The sequence below is a fragment of the Orycteropus afer genome, unplaced genomic scaffold, assembly GCF_000298275.1.
Source record: "Orycteropus afer afer isolate SDZICR_OR568_19922 unplaced genomic scaffold, OryAfe1.0 scaffold00066, whole genome shotgun sequence".
Lineage (NCBI taxonomy): Eukaryota > Metazoa > Chordata > Mammalia > Tubulidentata > Orycteropodidae > Orycteropus > Orycteropus afer.
The window spans coordinates 4,602,560-4,616,677 of NW_006921653.1; the positions used below are offsets into that span (position 1 = coordinate 4,602,560).

Here is a 14,118-nt window from a genome sequence, read left to right on the forward strand (position 1 = left end):
CAAAACACCGCATAACATGGATGAACTTGGAGGACATTATGCTGAGTGAAATAAGTCAATTACAAAAGGACAAATATTGTATTAGTCTGTTATTGTAAAAGTCAAGGAAAGGTTTATCTATGGAAAGAAATTTTCTTTATTGGTTACCAGGGGTAGGAGGAGAGGGGAGAGAACACTGTTAGATAGAGATGAGTATTGATTTGGGTGAAAAGAAGGGCAATGTACCAAATGTGAGTGAAGTATAGGGTGGCATTGAGGAAGAGAAAGACATAGAGAGGTACTTGGGAGGTACAGACAACAAAGATGAATCCTTTTGCACATACGGTACTGCGTTGTCAGTGAAGGCAAACATGGGTATACGGGTGGACAGATGGGTGGACAGTCTGAACTAGTAGGTGTGTCTATGAAGCACGGAGTGTACCCAAGAACATGTATAGGGTTGGCAGACAACAGTCCTGTGAGTTTATGTGTATGATCTGAATTCCTAGGTGTATATTAGAGCTTACAAGAGGCAAAGTGGTAGTCACTGCTTGGTCACAGCCAGCTAGCCAGAGAGTAGTTGAACCTGTGGGCTCGAGACCATAGTCACAGGGGACATCAAGCTCAATTGGCATAACATAGTATACAAAACATTGTTCCACCTCCTACTTTGGCGAGTAGCGACTGGGACCTTAAATGCTAGGAAGCTGCCATCTAGATGCAATGATGGGTCTCTCCTCGTCCAGAGCAAAGAAGAATGAAGAAAACCAAAAATTCATGGATAGAATCAGTCCTAGGGATGGGTACACCATCCAGTCTGCAGCCTATATGACTATGAGACCAGAACTAGATGGTGCCTGGCTACCAATGTCAACCACTTGGAAGGGGATCTATGTAGGAGATCCTGGATAGAGAGGGAGAACAATGTGGACAAAACTCAAAATCATTTGGAGAAAATAAAAGAGGGGGGGACCAGGTTTTCTGGTCCAATAGAGCCTGGTGGAACCACTGAGACTATGGCCCCTAGCTGCCTGTCAGGTCTGGAATTGAACCCACACCTGTGGCTTCCAGCCAAGCAAAAGACAGGCATATGAGTTGAACATTTACCTGAGGTAGATACACCAATGGCCCTTGGAGAAAACACTCATAGGAGAAAGAAGGACTGCTTATGCACCGGGAGACAGCTCAGGGGGCAGGAGTGCATAGAGGGATGGACACAAGGAAGAGGTAATTTTCAGGAGGAAGTTGAAGAGTAGCTGTTGCATTGTGGTAAATTGTGGTCAATGCCATGAGACAAAGTGTATGTGAACTGCTGTATGGAAAGTGAATTTGCTCTGTAAATCTTAACGCAAATCACATTAAAAAATAATAATAAATAATAATTTAAAAAAAAAAAAAGAACAATGATTGCAGTAGTACATTGACAAGGAACTTCCAGAAATGCAAGCTGGATTCAGAAGAGGATGCAGAACAAGGCATATCATTGCTGATGTCAAATGGATCTTGGCTGGAAGCAAAGAAGGGATGTTTACCTGTGCTTTATTGACTATGCAAAGGAATTAGACCGTGTGGATTGTAACAAATTATAAATAACATTTCGAAGAATGGGAATTCCAGAACACTTAATTGTGCCTGTGGGTAATCTGCATATAGACCAAGAGGCTGTCGTTCTAAAAAAAACAAAGTAATATTGCATGGTTTAAAATCAGGAAAGGTTTATCAGGGTTGTATCCTGTCACCACATTTGTTCAATCTGTGTGCTGAGCCAATAATCTGAGAAACTGGACTATATGAAGAAGAACATGGCATCAGGATTGGAGGAAGACCCATTAACAACCTGCAATATGCAGATGACACAACCTTGCTTGCTGAAAGTGAAGAGGACTTGAAGCACTTACTGATGAAAATCAAAGAATACAGTCTGCAGTATAGATTAAACCTCAACATAAAGAAAACAAAAATCCTCACAACTGGACCAATAAGCAATATGACAATAAATGAAGAAAAGACTGAGGTTGTCAGGGATTTCATTTTACTTGGATCCACAATCAACACCCATGGAAGCAGCAATCAAGAAATGTAATGTCATACTACACTAGGCAAATCTGCTGCAAAAGATCTCTGTAAAGTGTTAAGGAGCAAGGATGTCACTTTGAATACTAAGGTGCACCTGACCCAAGACATGGTATTTTCAATCACTTTATATGCATGTGAAAGCTGGACAATGAATAAAAAAGACCAAAGAACAGTTGCCTGAAACGTATTGTGTTGGTGAAGAATACTGAAAATGCTGTGGACTGTCAGAAGAAAGAACAAATCTGTCCTGAAGGAAGTGATACCAGAATGCTCCTTAGAAGCAAGAATGGCCAGACTTCTTCTCACTTACTTTGGTCATGTTGTCAGAAGGGACCATTCCCTGGAGAAACATATCATGCTTACTAAAGTAGAGGGTCAATGAAAAAAAAGGACGACCTTCAAAGAATCAATTGACACAATGGCTGCAGCAATGGGGTGAAGCATAGCAAATTGTGAGGATGGTGCAGGACCAGGCAGTGTTTCGTTCTGTTGTATATAAGGACACTATGAGTCGGAGCCAACTCAATGGCACCCAACAACAGCAGTACATGCTGTGGAGGTTAGAAGGCTAGCCCAGTGCCACACTTCCAGCACCAGCCTGTGGGCACCCTTGCTCTATACAAAGGAGGAAGGGAAGAAACTGCCTCCCAATTGTTCCTACTGCATTTTCTGAATGATTATCTTTGTATTTACCTCAGGGCCAGCTCCTACTTCTCATTTCTGTTGATTTTGAGTGTGTGTGTTTTGGGTTAGTGGTTTCATTTGGTCATTTAGCTTTCTATGGACATGGACCCATCAGCTTTCTGATTTTCAGTAATTCCTAAATTTTTTTCTGCTAATGAAGGCCTTTATTATTTTCTGCAACCATTATTGATTTAATGTGTTGAAGTGTTCTATCATTTTATGGGATTTGAGTTGAAGGAAATGTTAAGGATCCCAATCCATTCTTTGTTATTCATCCATCTCATCTTCCTTTCATCTTCCCTTCCTTCATTTTGAGTGGAGGAAAAGGGGTAGAACACACACAGACGCTGTAATTTCCTGCATTGTTTGCATATAATGCTCAGTAGTTCCGCTTGCATTTAGCCCACCCCACTGAAGCTAAATGGCCCTTCCTAGGCTGGCTCTGAACACGCAAGGTGTGAAAACATCTCTGCCAAGATGTCCTGACATCTGTCCTGACAGATCCACTCACTTTCCAGTATCTACCAGGAGATTCCATCAGCCTTAAGTTGCCAGAGGCTGTGTGTGAGGCAGTGGGGAGGGCAGAATAAAGTCAGGTTAATTTGGAATGCCCTCCTGGAAGTAGGCACACACTTTAAGAGAAAGAAATGGAGTTTTGGTCATTCCCATTATTCTTGAAAACCCAGTTCAGGTGCTACCTTCTCTGAGGAATAGCCCTCTCTTGGTGCCTTCCCAGTTGGCTGCCCAACCTCCAGGCACCACAAATGATTTGTTCATCTTTATCCTCAGCTGGGCATTTTCCAGGGAAGGGACTGTGCTCCCACTTCCTTCCTGTGAGTATATGCCAGTTAAGTTATTTAAATAAATTTGTTGACTTTCAAGGGTATCCAAATTCCATTTAACTTACTCTATCTGGCCTGCATTTAGTCTCTCAAGTCTCCACAGTACTTCAGCTCATTCCTTATACAGGTTAGACTAATTCTACTGCCCTTGCTTGAAGTTAACTAGGTTGGACCCTTCATAGGGAACCCATCTCCAAAATATTGCCACAGCCTGGCTCCTCTCACCTCCAGTTCTGCTGTCACCATCTCCATTACTGGACCCTGAGCTTTCCTTTTCTTCTCTTTTCTGAAAAGGTACCAAACCCTGAGGAGATTCCAGTCCTCCGATACCTGAGTGAGGATGACTTTCTTCTGCTGGCCAGCTTAATAAAGATTCGACGCCTATTTCACAAACTAGAAGGATGTGTGAATTTTCCTTCAAGCCAAGTTTGGAATAAACTGAAACAACCTTCTTACCTTTCTTCACTGTCTCTAAAACTAATTACTCTCTGTCACAATTCTGGTATAAAGCAAGATATGATGGCAACAATAACAGGTATAATAAATGAAAAACTTTAAGAATGATGGTGCCTTCATTTGTCTTTTGAAGTTTTGGTTTTTTTTTTTTTTGGTGGGGTGGTTTCAAGAAAGTGTACAAATTACCTAGGAAATGCCAGCAAATATGCCATATTATAAATTTAGAATTTAGAACACATCCTCAGTTGTTCTTGGTGGGAAAACGAAAAAATTTACTTGACACCAGATAATGAGCAAATCAGCAAAATATCAGTATCATTCTTGAGTTCTAATAGAAAATAAAGTGGGCAGGGATTAGATGCTTACAGCATTACTGAATGGGCTGGCGAGTGAAGGTTGGAGAAAACCCCTGCTGGCTTTCAGGAAGTCAGGAAGCTAAGGAATATCAGGAAGCCTTGAAGTCACCACCAATTATCTTAGCAGCCCACAGAACCAATGTGGGATATCCCAGGAGCTCTTCTGGAAATTATCTCAGCCTTACATCTTAGTGCAGAAATCACAAGAATCTGCCGTCTGCCCAAAGGTCCACCCCTTTGTGCCAAAGATGAATGATAGCTTCTTGCCTCTTCTACCTTTGAAATGTCAGGCCTGACATTTAAATGGGACCCTGGACGACAAAGGGTTATGAAAATTACATAACCCCATGCATCCAGTTCCTGTATAAGGGTGAAGGGTGGGGAAAGGAGAATCCTGAATCTGCAATGACAACCCTGTATCCTGTGCTCAGAGCTGAGATTGCTTTAGGACACAGAGGGGGCTACAAACATTCATTTTAATAGAAAACAGACAAAAGTTGGATGTGGAGAACCCTCAAAGCAACCTTGGAACCCAAACCTACCCTGACGTCTCAGTCCCTTATTCTTTGTTGTTGTTAGGTGCCATGGAGTTGGCTTCAACTCAGCGGCCATATTATGACAGAACGAAACACCGCCCGGTCCTGCACCATCCCCACAATGCTTGCTGTGCTGGAGCCCATTGTTGCAGCTACTGTGTCAGTTCATCTCATTGAGGGTCTTCACCTTTTTCGCTGACCCTTTACAAAACATGACATCCTTCTCCAGAGACTGGTCCCTTCTGACAACATGACCAAAGTAGATGAGACAAAGTCTGGCCATTCTCACTTCCAAGGGAGCATTCTGGCTGTACTCTTCCAGGAAAGATTTGTTCTTCTGGCAGTCCATGGTATTTTCAGTGTTCTTCGCCAACACCACAATTTCAAGGCATCAACTCTTCTTTTTCAGCCTTCCTTATTTATTGTCCAACTTTCCCATGTGTATGAGGCAATGGAAAATACCATGGCTTGGGTTAGGGACACCTTAGTCTTCAAAGTGACAGTCTTCAAAGTAACATCTTACTTTTGGGGAGAGGGAAAAACTGACCCTCACGGGTCATTCCTTATACTGAATTGCCCATCTGGTGCAAATGTACCACAAAAGGGATTAAGTCATTCACACTTTATCATGAATTATTTATATATTTCTCTTTTCCTACTAAGAGCTGAAGAACTGCAATAATGAATGAAAAGGAGATAAAAGATTTGGATGACCCAGGGAAACTCAAAACTGGGCAGTATGAAGTAACTGAGCTGCTGGGAGAAAGGGGCCTCGTTCTTGGTAGCAATCTATAACCATCATGCTTTTGATGCATTAGTTCAGCTTGCTTTTTACAAGCTTTGTTAATATTGAGGATTCAATTTTATTATTTTTTCATTTCTTCTAATCCCCATTGCTGTCTCTTGTGAAAATGAAGTAGGTACCTAGACTTACATCTTAAATTCTTTCTCTCTCTTTTGCCTTTAGCCACTCTTCTGCATTTTCACTGATGAGTGAACTTATAGTTTCTATCAAATGAAATGAGAATATCAAATTAATTGAGCTAATATGTATAAGTATAGTTCTTAAAAAAAAAAAAACACTTAATAGTACATCACAACAAAGCCCTGATTGTAATTTGACAATTGTTTTCATATATCATTAAAAACTATTTTTGGAGTGCTGAGCCCTGCAGTGTAGTAAATTACTTAGTGTGGCTTTTCAACCCATAAGTCTTTGTAAACTCCAAGGTGGAATTTGCCATGAGCAACTGAGGAGCTCCTGATTGCTGAAGTTGTCCACCTGGGGTACTTCTGTTGGGAGTGACACTAAATAATGTTCTGGGAGGTTCCTGCTCTCTCTCAGGTGTTTAGAATTCTGATGTTATGATTGACTAGTTTGTCCACTCTGCCGGGCTCAAAAGCAGGCCTCCTAGAGCCAGAAATCTCTCTCTGCTGGCTGAGGAAAGACGTGTCCCTGAGAGACACGTGATGCTGGGAAAGAGACGCAAGAGACATGCATTGCTGAGAGACACCAAGGGACATGCACTGCTGGGAGAGAGACTGTGAGAGACAACGGTCTGGGAGAAAGACTGAGCATTTTTCCTGAACTTGAATTGTAGCCTGGTGCTTCCCTAATAAACCCCATAATCTGTGAGTTCTGTGGCCACTGCAGTGAATTATCGAACCCAGGAGAGAGGTGGTGGGTGCTTTGGGAGGAAGGGCTGGAGGGAGGCAGCAACTTGTCTGGCCTTGCAGTCATAGGCCTTGATGGTGATTCTGTCTTTCTCTTGTGCGGTTGCAGGAGGTCAGAACATGTGGCCTCCCTGCCTTTTTTGCAAGCTCATAGTTGATGATGAATAAGCCTTGACTAACTGGTGGTAGGCAAGATAAGTCCTTCACCATGTTGCTTCATAATTAATGCCAGAATTTTATTTAGAATGTTCTTTATTCTAATCAGTAATAAACTACAAAATGTGAAAAGGATTTATGTTATTTCTTTAAAAATGTGTAAAAAATGAAAATATTTCCAAGTGCAAAATAAAATATATCTATTTCTCTCTCTCTCTACATATATATGGGAGCTCTGGTGGCATAGTGCCTAAGGTATTTGACTGCTAACCAGAAGGTAGCAGTTCATACCCATCAGCCACTTCTCGGAAAGAAGGTTGGGCAATCTACTTCCATAGTGATACAGCCTCGGAAACTGTGGCAGTTAAGTTAGTGTGTCAACGTGGCTGGGACTGGTTGAGTGTCTGGGAAGCTGGATGTAGTATATTCCCTATGATGAGACTGGTAATCAACTCCATGATGGAATCTACTATGAGCATCTGAGTAGCTGCCCTAGGGATGTGGTCTGCTTCCTGCATATAAGGAGAAATCTTGGGGAATGGTCTTTAGCTTATGACACACTTGGGCCCTGTATGTATCCATGTCATTGTTCAGCAGCCTGCCATGCTCTGCTGACCTTGGGACTTACAATGGACTTGAATTAATGGCTTGCCATGTGGTTTGGTAACATCGGAATTGTGCCATTTTATTTGTCAACCTTGAGCTTGTTAGCCTCAGCAGCCAGTAACTGCCTGAGTGAAGCGATGCCTCTAGCTTCAGTGGGAGGGGAACAAGAGGCAGAGCTGAAGCCCAAGGTCGAGGGGCTTTCACCCAGCCCCTAGAGCCTGGCACTTTACACTTGGACTTAAAGCCTCCAGACTGTAAGAGAATAAACTCCTGTTTGTTACGGCCATCCGATTTGTGATATATTCTTGTCAGAGCAGCACTAGGTAACCAGGACAGAAACCCAAGGAGGGGTCACTATGAGTCAGATTCGACTCAATGGCAGTAAGCTTGATTTGGTTTTTTATTCTCTCTCTATATATATGTATATATATAATTATATATGTATATATATATATATATTGTGTGTGTATGTCATATTTAAGGGACTGAGTTATTAATAAGAACTTCAATAATGATAAATCTTATTTTAAAGAATGAAGTATGCCATGGATTTTTCATGTCAATATCTGCTTTTTCATACGTCTGTTTTAGGTAATGTCAGTTTTGAATAATCCACTCATTAATTTGTAGGATTTGGGGTTTTTTTTTTTAATTTATTTTTCACATACAAACCTCTTCAAAAAATAAAATACTTTACATTAGGCTTTTCCAGATGTAAATGTTAATGAAATTATTGATGTATTTGAAGTTTAACCAGTAGTATGAACCCTTGCTCCCTTTCATTCTTGATGTCAGAATTACAGCTTGTTATTTTATTTACACATATTTTAGATTTTATCTGTATGTTTCTGGACAAATAAAATCTTTTAAGAACATATGTAAATACATGCCAATATAACTGAAAGGCAAGGAAAGTAAAACTTCTGAGGTAAATTTGAAAGCACAGTATTTGCGGCGGGGCTGTTGAAAGCCCTGCAGGAATTGAGATATAAAAAATATCTCTAGTTTATCAGCCTCTGCAGAGCTCTTAGGATATATGAGCAAAATATTTTAGACTTCATTTTGTTGATTGTTTTCTCTGATAATAAAAGTAATACAAATACATTGTAGAAAATTTGAAGATAACAGAAAAATACAGTTCTAAAATCACTCATACTCTCACTCTATGGAGCTATTGTTGTTGATATGATACTGTGCTATATTTCTTTCCTAGCCTTTTTCTATTTGTGCATGGGTGTGTGTTACTGAAAGTTTTACTTTTCCAAATAGAAAAATTAATCAAAGTACTTATTAGAAATAAGGAACTATTTATATTCATTGCTAATAAAAATTGTGAAGCATAGGATGAAAACTTAATTTCTACTCTCAAAAAAAAGTTGTAGAAAATTAAATATCAAGATAAAACCCAGAAACCTATTGTCTCAAGTCAATTCCAACTCACAGTGATCCTATAGGACAGAGTAGAGCTGCCCCATAGGGTTTCCAAAGCTGTAATCTTTACAGAAGCACACTGACACATCTTTCTCCCATGGAGCAGCTGGTGGATTTGAACAGCCAACCTTTTGGTTAGCAGCTGAGTGCTTTAACTACTGAGCCACCAAGGCTCCTCAAACACCATTATAGAATTGTAAAATAAGCCAAATAAATTAAATACACATTATTTGTTAGTAAGCTGGAAACAAATATCTTGTTAAACTATTAGAATTTTCATTTTCCCTAGTAAATTCACTATGGTTTTAAGAAAATAAATGTGCAAATGAATGAATAAAGCAAAAGCTTTTTATAGTCTAAGATGGTTTCTGTGCATGTATTTCAAATAAATTTGGCAAGATTTGGGATGCCAATAGTATATACAGAAACAAATGTTACACTTTAATAATAATAATAAACCACAGGAAAGCACTAAATTTTAAAATGGAGACATTAATGTTAGAAAATATACAAAAGGCCAATTAAAAATAGATTTTACTTCAAACCAAGTAATTTTATCCTGATTATTTTATTGTTTCAATTCACTGCAAGCTAATAAATAATATGTATCTTTTTTGCTTATGTTCTGCCTTATTCCATGGGGATTTAAAGTGCCTTTTAGGAATATGAGAGCTCTGGTGGCATAATGCCTAAGGCATTTGACTGCTAACCAGAAGAAGGCTGGTGATTCAAACCCACCAGACACTCCTCAGAAGGAAGATTGGGCAATCTACTCCTGTAGTGATACTACTGCCTCTGAAACCCAAGGAAGGGTTGCTATGAATCAGATCCAACTCGACATCAGTGAGTTTGAGTTTTGCTTTTAGGAATATATTCACTATAAAAAAATAATAATATAATTATAAAAATGATGCAATAAAATAATATGGAATGAGGAGTAAGATTGGTATTCAAAATGCATTTTACAAGGCCTAATACCCTTGCTGAAACTGGAGCAAGATAATCTATAATGAAAAAATAACTAACAAGCTATAACAGCCTCCTCAAATTACATTTCTTAAATCTAGCACTGTATTAGTTTTTCCACTATAAAATCAGTGAAATCTAGGAAATAGGAATATCTTTTGTTTGAAGCAAACTGGCAAATCAAACACGGGTGATGAAAAGACTGCCTATCCACAGCAGAGAAAGGAAGCTAGTAAAGATTCAATACTCACCTTGTGGTGAAATCCAGCATCAGACAATACACAGAGAATTTGCAAAAAGGGTGTGGGTGAGGCATTGTCTGATCGCCTCTAACTTCACAAGGGGAGAGGAGGATTCAGAACAACATCAACAGCCCAAGGCTAATTCCTATGAGACTGAGATCAAACAAGTCACCACCCTCCAACCTTTTCTGACACCAAGGGTCCTTCCCATGGCACTTCTCTGCTGGTTTCAATAATTTGTTGCACTGGCCACTCAGAACTCACAGACAAATACTCATGATTATGGGGTTTACTAGGGAAGTGGCAGGTTACTTATTATTCAGCATCAGAAACAACTCAGGATACAGTTATTCAATCAGGACAGCTTCTTCTCAGCCATGCCACAGGCAAACTTCTCTCTGGCGTTAGCCTCTGCCCTGCTTGGACCAGTGTTACGAAGTTCTTTTAGGTTTGCACTTAAATAATAATAAATGAATAATAAATAAATAAGCTCTCAGAATACAGACCCAGAAAACATCCTTGAGGAAGAAGCAGCATTGGAACTCTCTCATAAAGAATTCAAAAGAATTATATTTAGGATGGCTGCAAGTTGCAAAAGATCCTGGCCAGACCACAATCATTGGACCTCAGTGTCTCCACCCCTTCAGACCCCCAGAAATTCCTCAATAAAATGGTTTGACATTAAAAAAAAAAAAAAAAAAAAAATTATATTTAGGTATCTTCAGTGGATTGAGAGACAAATCAAGGAAAACAGACAAAATTTTAGAACAATTTAGGAAAGCAATACAAGAACAAACTTACAAAATAAACAAAATGATACAAAAACAACAAATAGAAATCTAGATGATTAATACAAGATTTTAGAGACAGATAATACGTTGAATGGGCAAAGGAATAGAATTGAATCTATGGAAGACATAATTAGTTTTTTTGAAAACAAATATCTCAATACTACTTTGTTAAGGAACCAATCCAAAAAAAGGGTCAAAGCAAAATGAAGAAATCCTAAGATTCATGTGGGATACCATCAAGAGGAATAACCTACGTATAATCAGAATTATAGAACAGGAAGAGACAAATAAAACCACAGAGAAAATTGTTGAAGAATTTTTGGAAATAACAGAATTGAGAATCCAGAAATAGATCTATCCACCTACAGACAGCTGATCTTTGACAAAGAACTGAAATCCATTAAGTGGGGAAGAGATAGGCTCTTTAAGAAATGGTGCTGGCAAAACTGGATATCCATTTGAAGAAAAATGAAACAAGATCAATACCTCCCACCATACACAAAAACTAACTCCAGATGGGTTAAAGACGTAATTATGAAACCTAAAACTATCAAAGTTCATCAAAGAAAAAATAGAGGCAAGATCCTGGATAGAATGAGAGAACCATGTAGAACAAAACTCAAAGTCTTTAAAAAAAAAAAAAAGACCAGGTTTACTGGTATGATGGAGCCTGGTGAGACCTCAAGACCATGGCCCCTAGTTACCCTTCAGGCCTGGAATTGAACTCACTCCTGTGGCTTCCAGCCAAACAACAGACAGGCATATAGGGTGAACATTTATACCAGGTAGATACATTCCTTAGAATGATCAATCATGGGAGAACAGGAGAGCAGTATTTGCACAGGGAGATGACTCAGGGGGTAGGAATGCATATGAAAGGAAGACACATGCAAGAGGTAAATACAAGGAGGAAGTGGAAAGAGAGCTCTTACATTGTGGGGGTTGCAGTCAATGTTATGAAACAAATGTGTATGAACTGCTATATGGAAACTGAATTTGCCCTGTAAATTTTAACCCACGTCACACAAAAAAATTATTTAAAAAAAAATAGGGACAAACTTAGAGGTACTAATTTATGGCATGAATGGACTATCAAGCATAACCAAAATGCACACACAACAGAAGATAAACTAGATAATTTTTTATTGTTGTTGTTAGGTGCTCTTGAGTCAGCACCAACTCACAGCAACCCTATGTACAAGAGAACCAAACACTGCCAGGTCCTATGCCAACCTCATGATCCCTGCTATACTTGAGCTTATTTTTGCAGCCACTGTGTCAATCCATCTCATTGAGGGCCTTTCCCTTTTTCATTAACCCTCCACTTTATCAAGCATGATATCCTTCTCCAAAGAATGGTCCCTTCTGACAACATGACCAAAATAGGTGAGACAACGTCTGGCCACTCTCACTTCCAAGGAGCATTCTGGCTACGCTTCTTCCAGGACAGATTTGTTAGTTCTTTTGGCAGTCAATGGTACTTTCAGTATTCTTCCCCAACACCACAACTCAAAAGCATCAACTCTTCTTTAGGCTTCCTTATTCATTATCCAGCTCTCACATGCATATGAGGTGATTGAAAATACCATGGCTTGGGCTGGGTGCACCTTAGTCTTCCAAGAGACATTTTTGCTCTTTAGCACTTTAAAGAGGTATTTTGAAGAAGATTTACTCAATGCAACACATCTTCTGATGTCTTGCCTGCTGCTTCCATTGGTGTTGATTGTAGAACCAAGTAATATGAAGTCTTTGACAACTTCAATCATTTCTCCATTTATTATGATGCTGTTTACTGGTCCAGTTGTGAGGATTTTTGTTTTCTGTGTATTGAGGTGTAATCCATACTGCAGACTGTAATCTTCAGTCTTCATCAGTAAGTGATTCGAGTTATTCTCACTTTCAGCAAGCAAAGTTGTGTCATCTGCTTATCACAGGTTGTTAATGAGTCTTCCTCCAATCCTGATACCACACTCTTCTTCATATAGTCCAGCTTCTCAGATTATTTACTCAGCATCCAGATTGAATAAGTATGGTGAAAGGGTACAACCCTGATGAACTCCCTTCCTGATTTTAAACCATGCAGTATATCCTTGTTCTGTTTGAACAACAGCCTTCTGGTCTATGTACAAGTTCCTCATGAGTACAATTAAGTGTTCTGGAATTCCCATTCTTCTCAATGTTATCCATAATTCGTTAGGATCTACACAATCAAATGCTTTTGCATACATAGTCAATAAAACACAAGTAAACATCTTTCTGCTATTCTTTAGTTTCAGCCAAGATCCATCAGACATCTGCGATGTTTTATCTTGTTCCACGTCCTCTTCTGAATGTGGCTTGCATTGCTGGAAGTTCTTTGTCAATATACTGCTGCAACCATTTTTGAATTATCTTCAGTAAGATTTTACTTGTGTGTGATATTAATGATATCGTTTGATAATTTCTCCATTCTGTGGGATCACCTTTCTTTGGAATGGGTACAAATATGATTCTCTTCTAGTCAGTTGGCCAGGTAGTTGTCTTCTGCATCTCTTGGCATAGCCGAATGAGTGCCTCCAGCATGGCACCCATTTGTTGAAACATCTCAGTGGGTATTCCGTCAATTCCTGGAGCCTTGTTCTGCACCAATTCCTTCTGTATAGCTTCAACTTCTTCCCTCAATACATTGGCTCTTGATCATATACTACCCCCTGAAATAGATAAACATCAATTCTTTTTGGTATAGTGACTATGTGTATTCCTTCCATCTTTTGATGTTTCCTGCATCATTCAATATTTTGTCCATAGAATGTTTCAATATTGCAACTCAAGACTTGAATTTTTACCTCAGTTCTTTCAGCTTGAGAAATGCTGAACATGTTCTTCCCTTCTGGTTTTCTAACCAGGTTTTTGCACATTTTATTATAAGAATTGACTTTGTCTTCTTAAGCTGCTCTTTGAAATCTTCTGCTCAGTTCTTTTATCTTGTCGATTCTTCCATTTGCTTTAGCTACTCTATGTTCAAGGGCAAGTTTCAGTGGCTTCTGACATCCATTTTGGTCTCTTCTTCTTTTCCTGTCTTTTTAATGACCTTTAGCTTTCTTCAAGGATGATGTCCTTGATGTCATCCCAAAATTCTTCTGGTCTTCAGTCATTGGTGTTCAATGCATCAAATATATTCTTTAGAGCAGAGCTGACCTTAATGATATGGATAAAGTAAAGCTTTCAGGACCTCCATGTGCTGATATGACATGACTTAAAATGGGAAGAAGTAGCTGCAAACATCCATTAATAATCAGAACATGGAATGTACGAAGTATGAATCCAGGAAAATTGGTAGTTGT

At 39.2% G+C, this 14,118-nt stretch overlaps 1 protein-coding gene across 1 annotated transcript in view; it reads left to right on the forward strand.

Annotated features, from left to right (window-relative positions):
• The window catches only part of ERICH6 (glutamate rich 6), a 106,717-nt gene extending 102,578 nt beyond the window's left edge, over positions 1-4,139 (forward strand). Inside the window, exon 14 of the mRNA XM_007940203.1 lies at positions 3,876-4,139. Coding sequence (XP_007938394.1) covers positions 3,876-4,139 — 264 coding nt within the window. The remainder of the gene's footprint in view (positions 1-3,875) is intronic.
• The last annotated feature ends 9,979 nt before the right edge of the window (positions 4,140-14,118 follow it).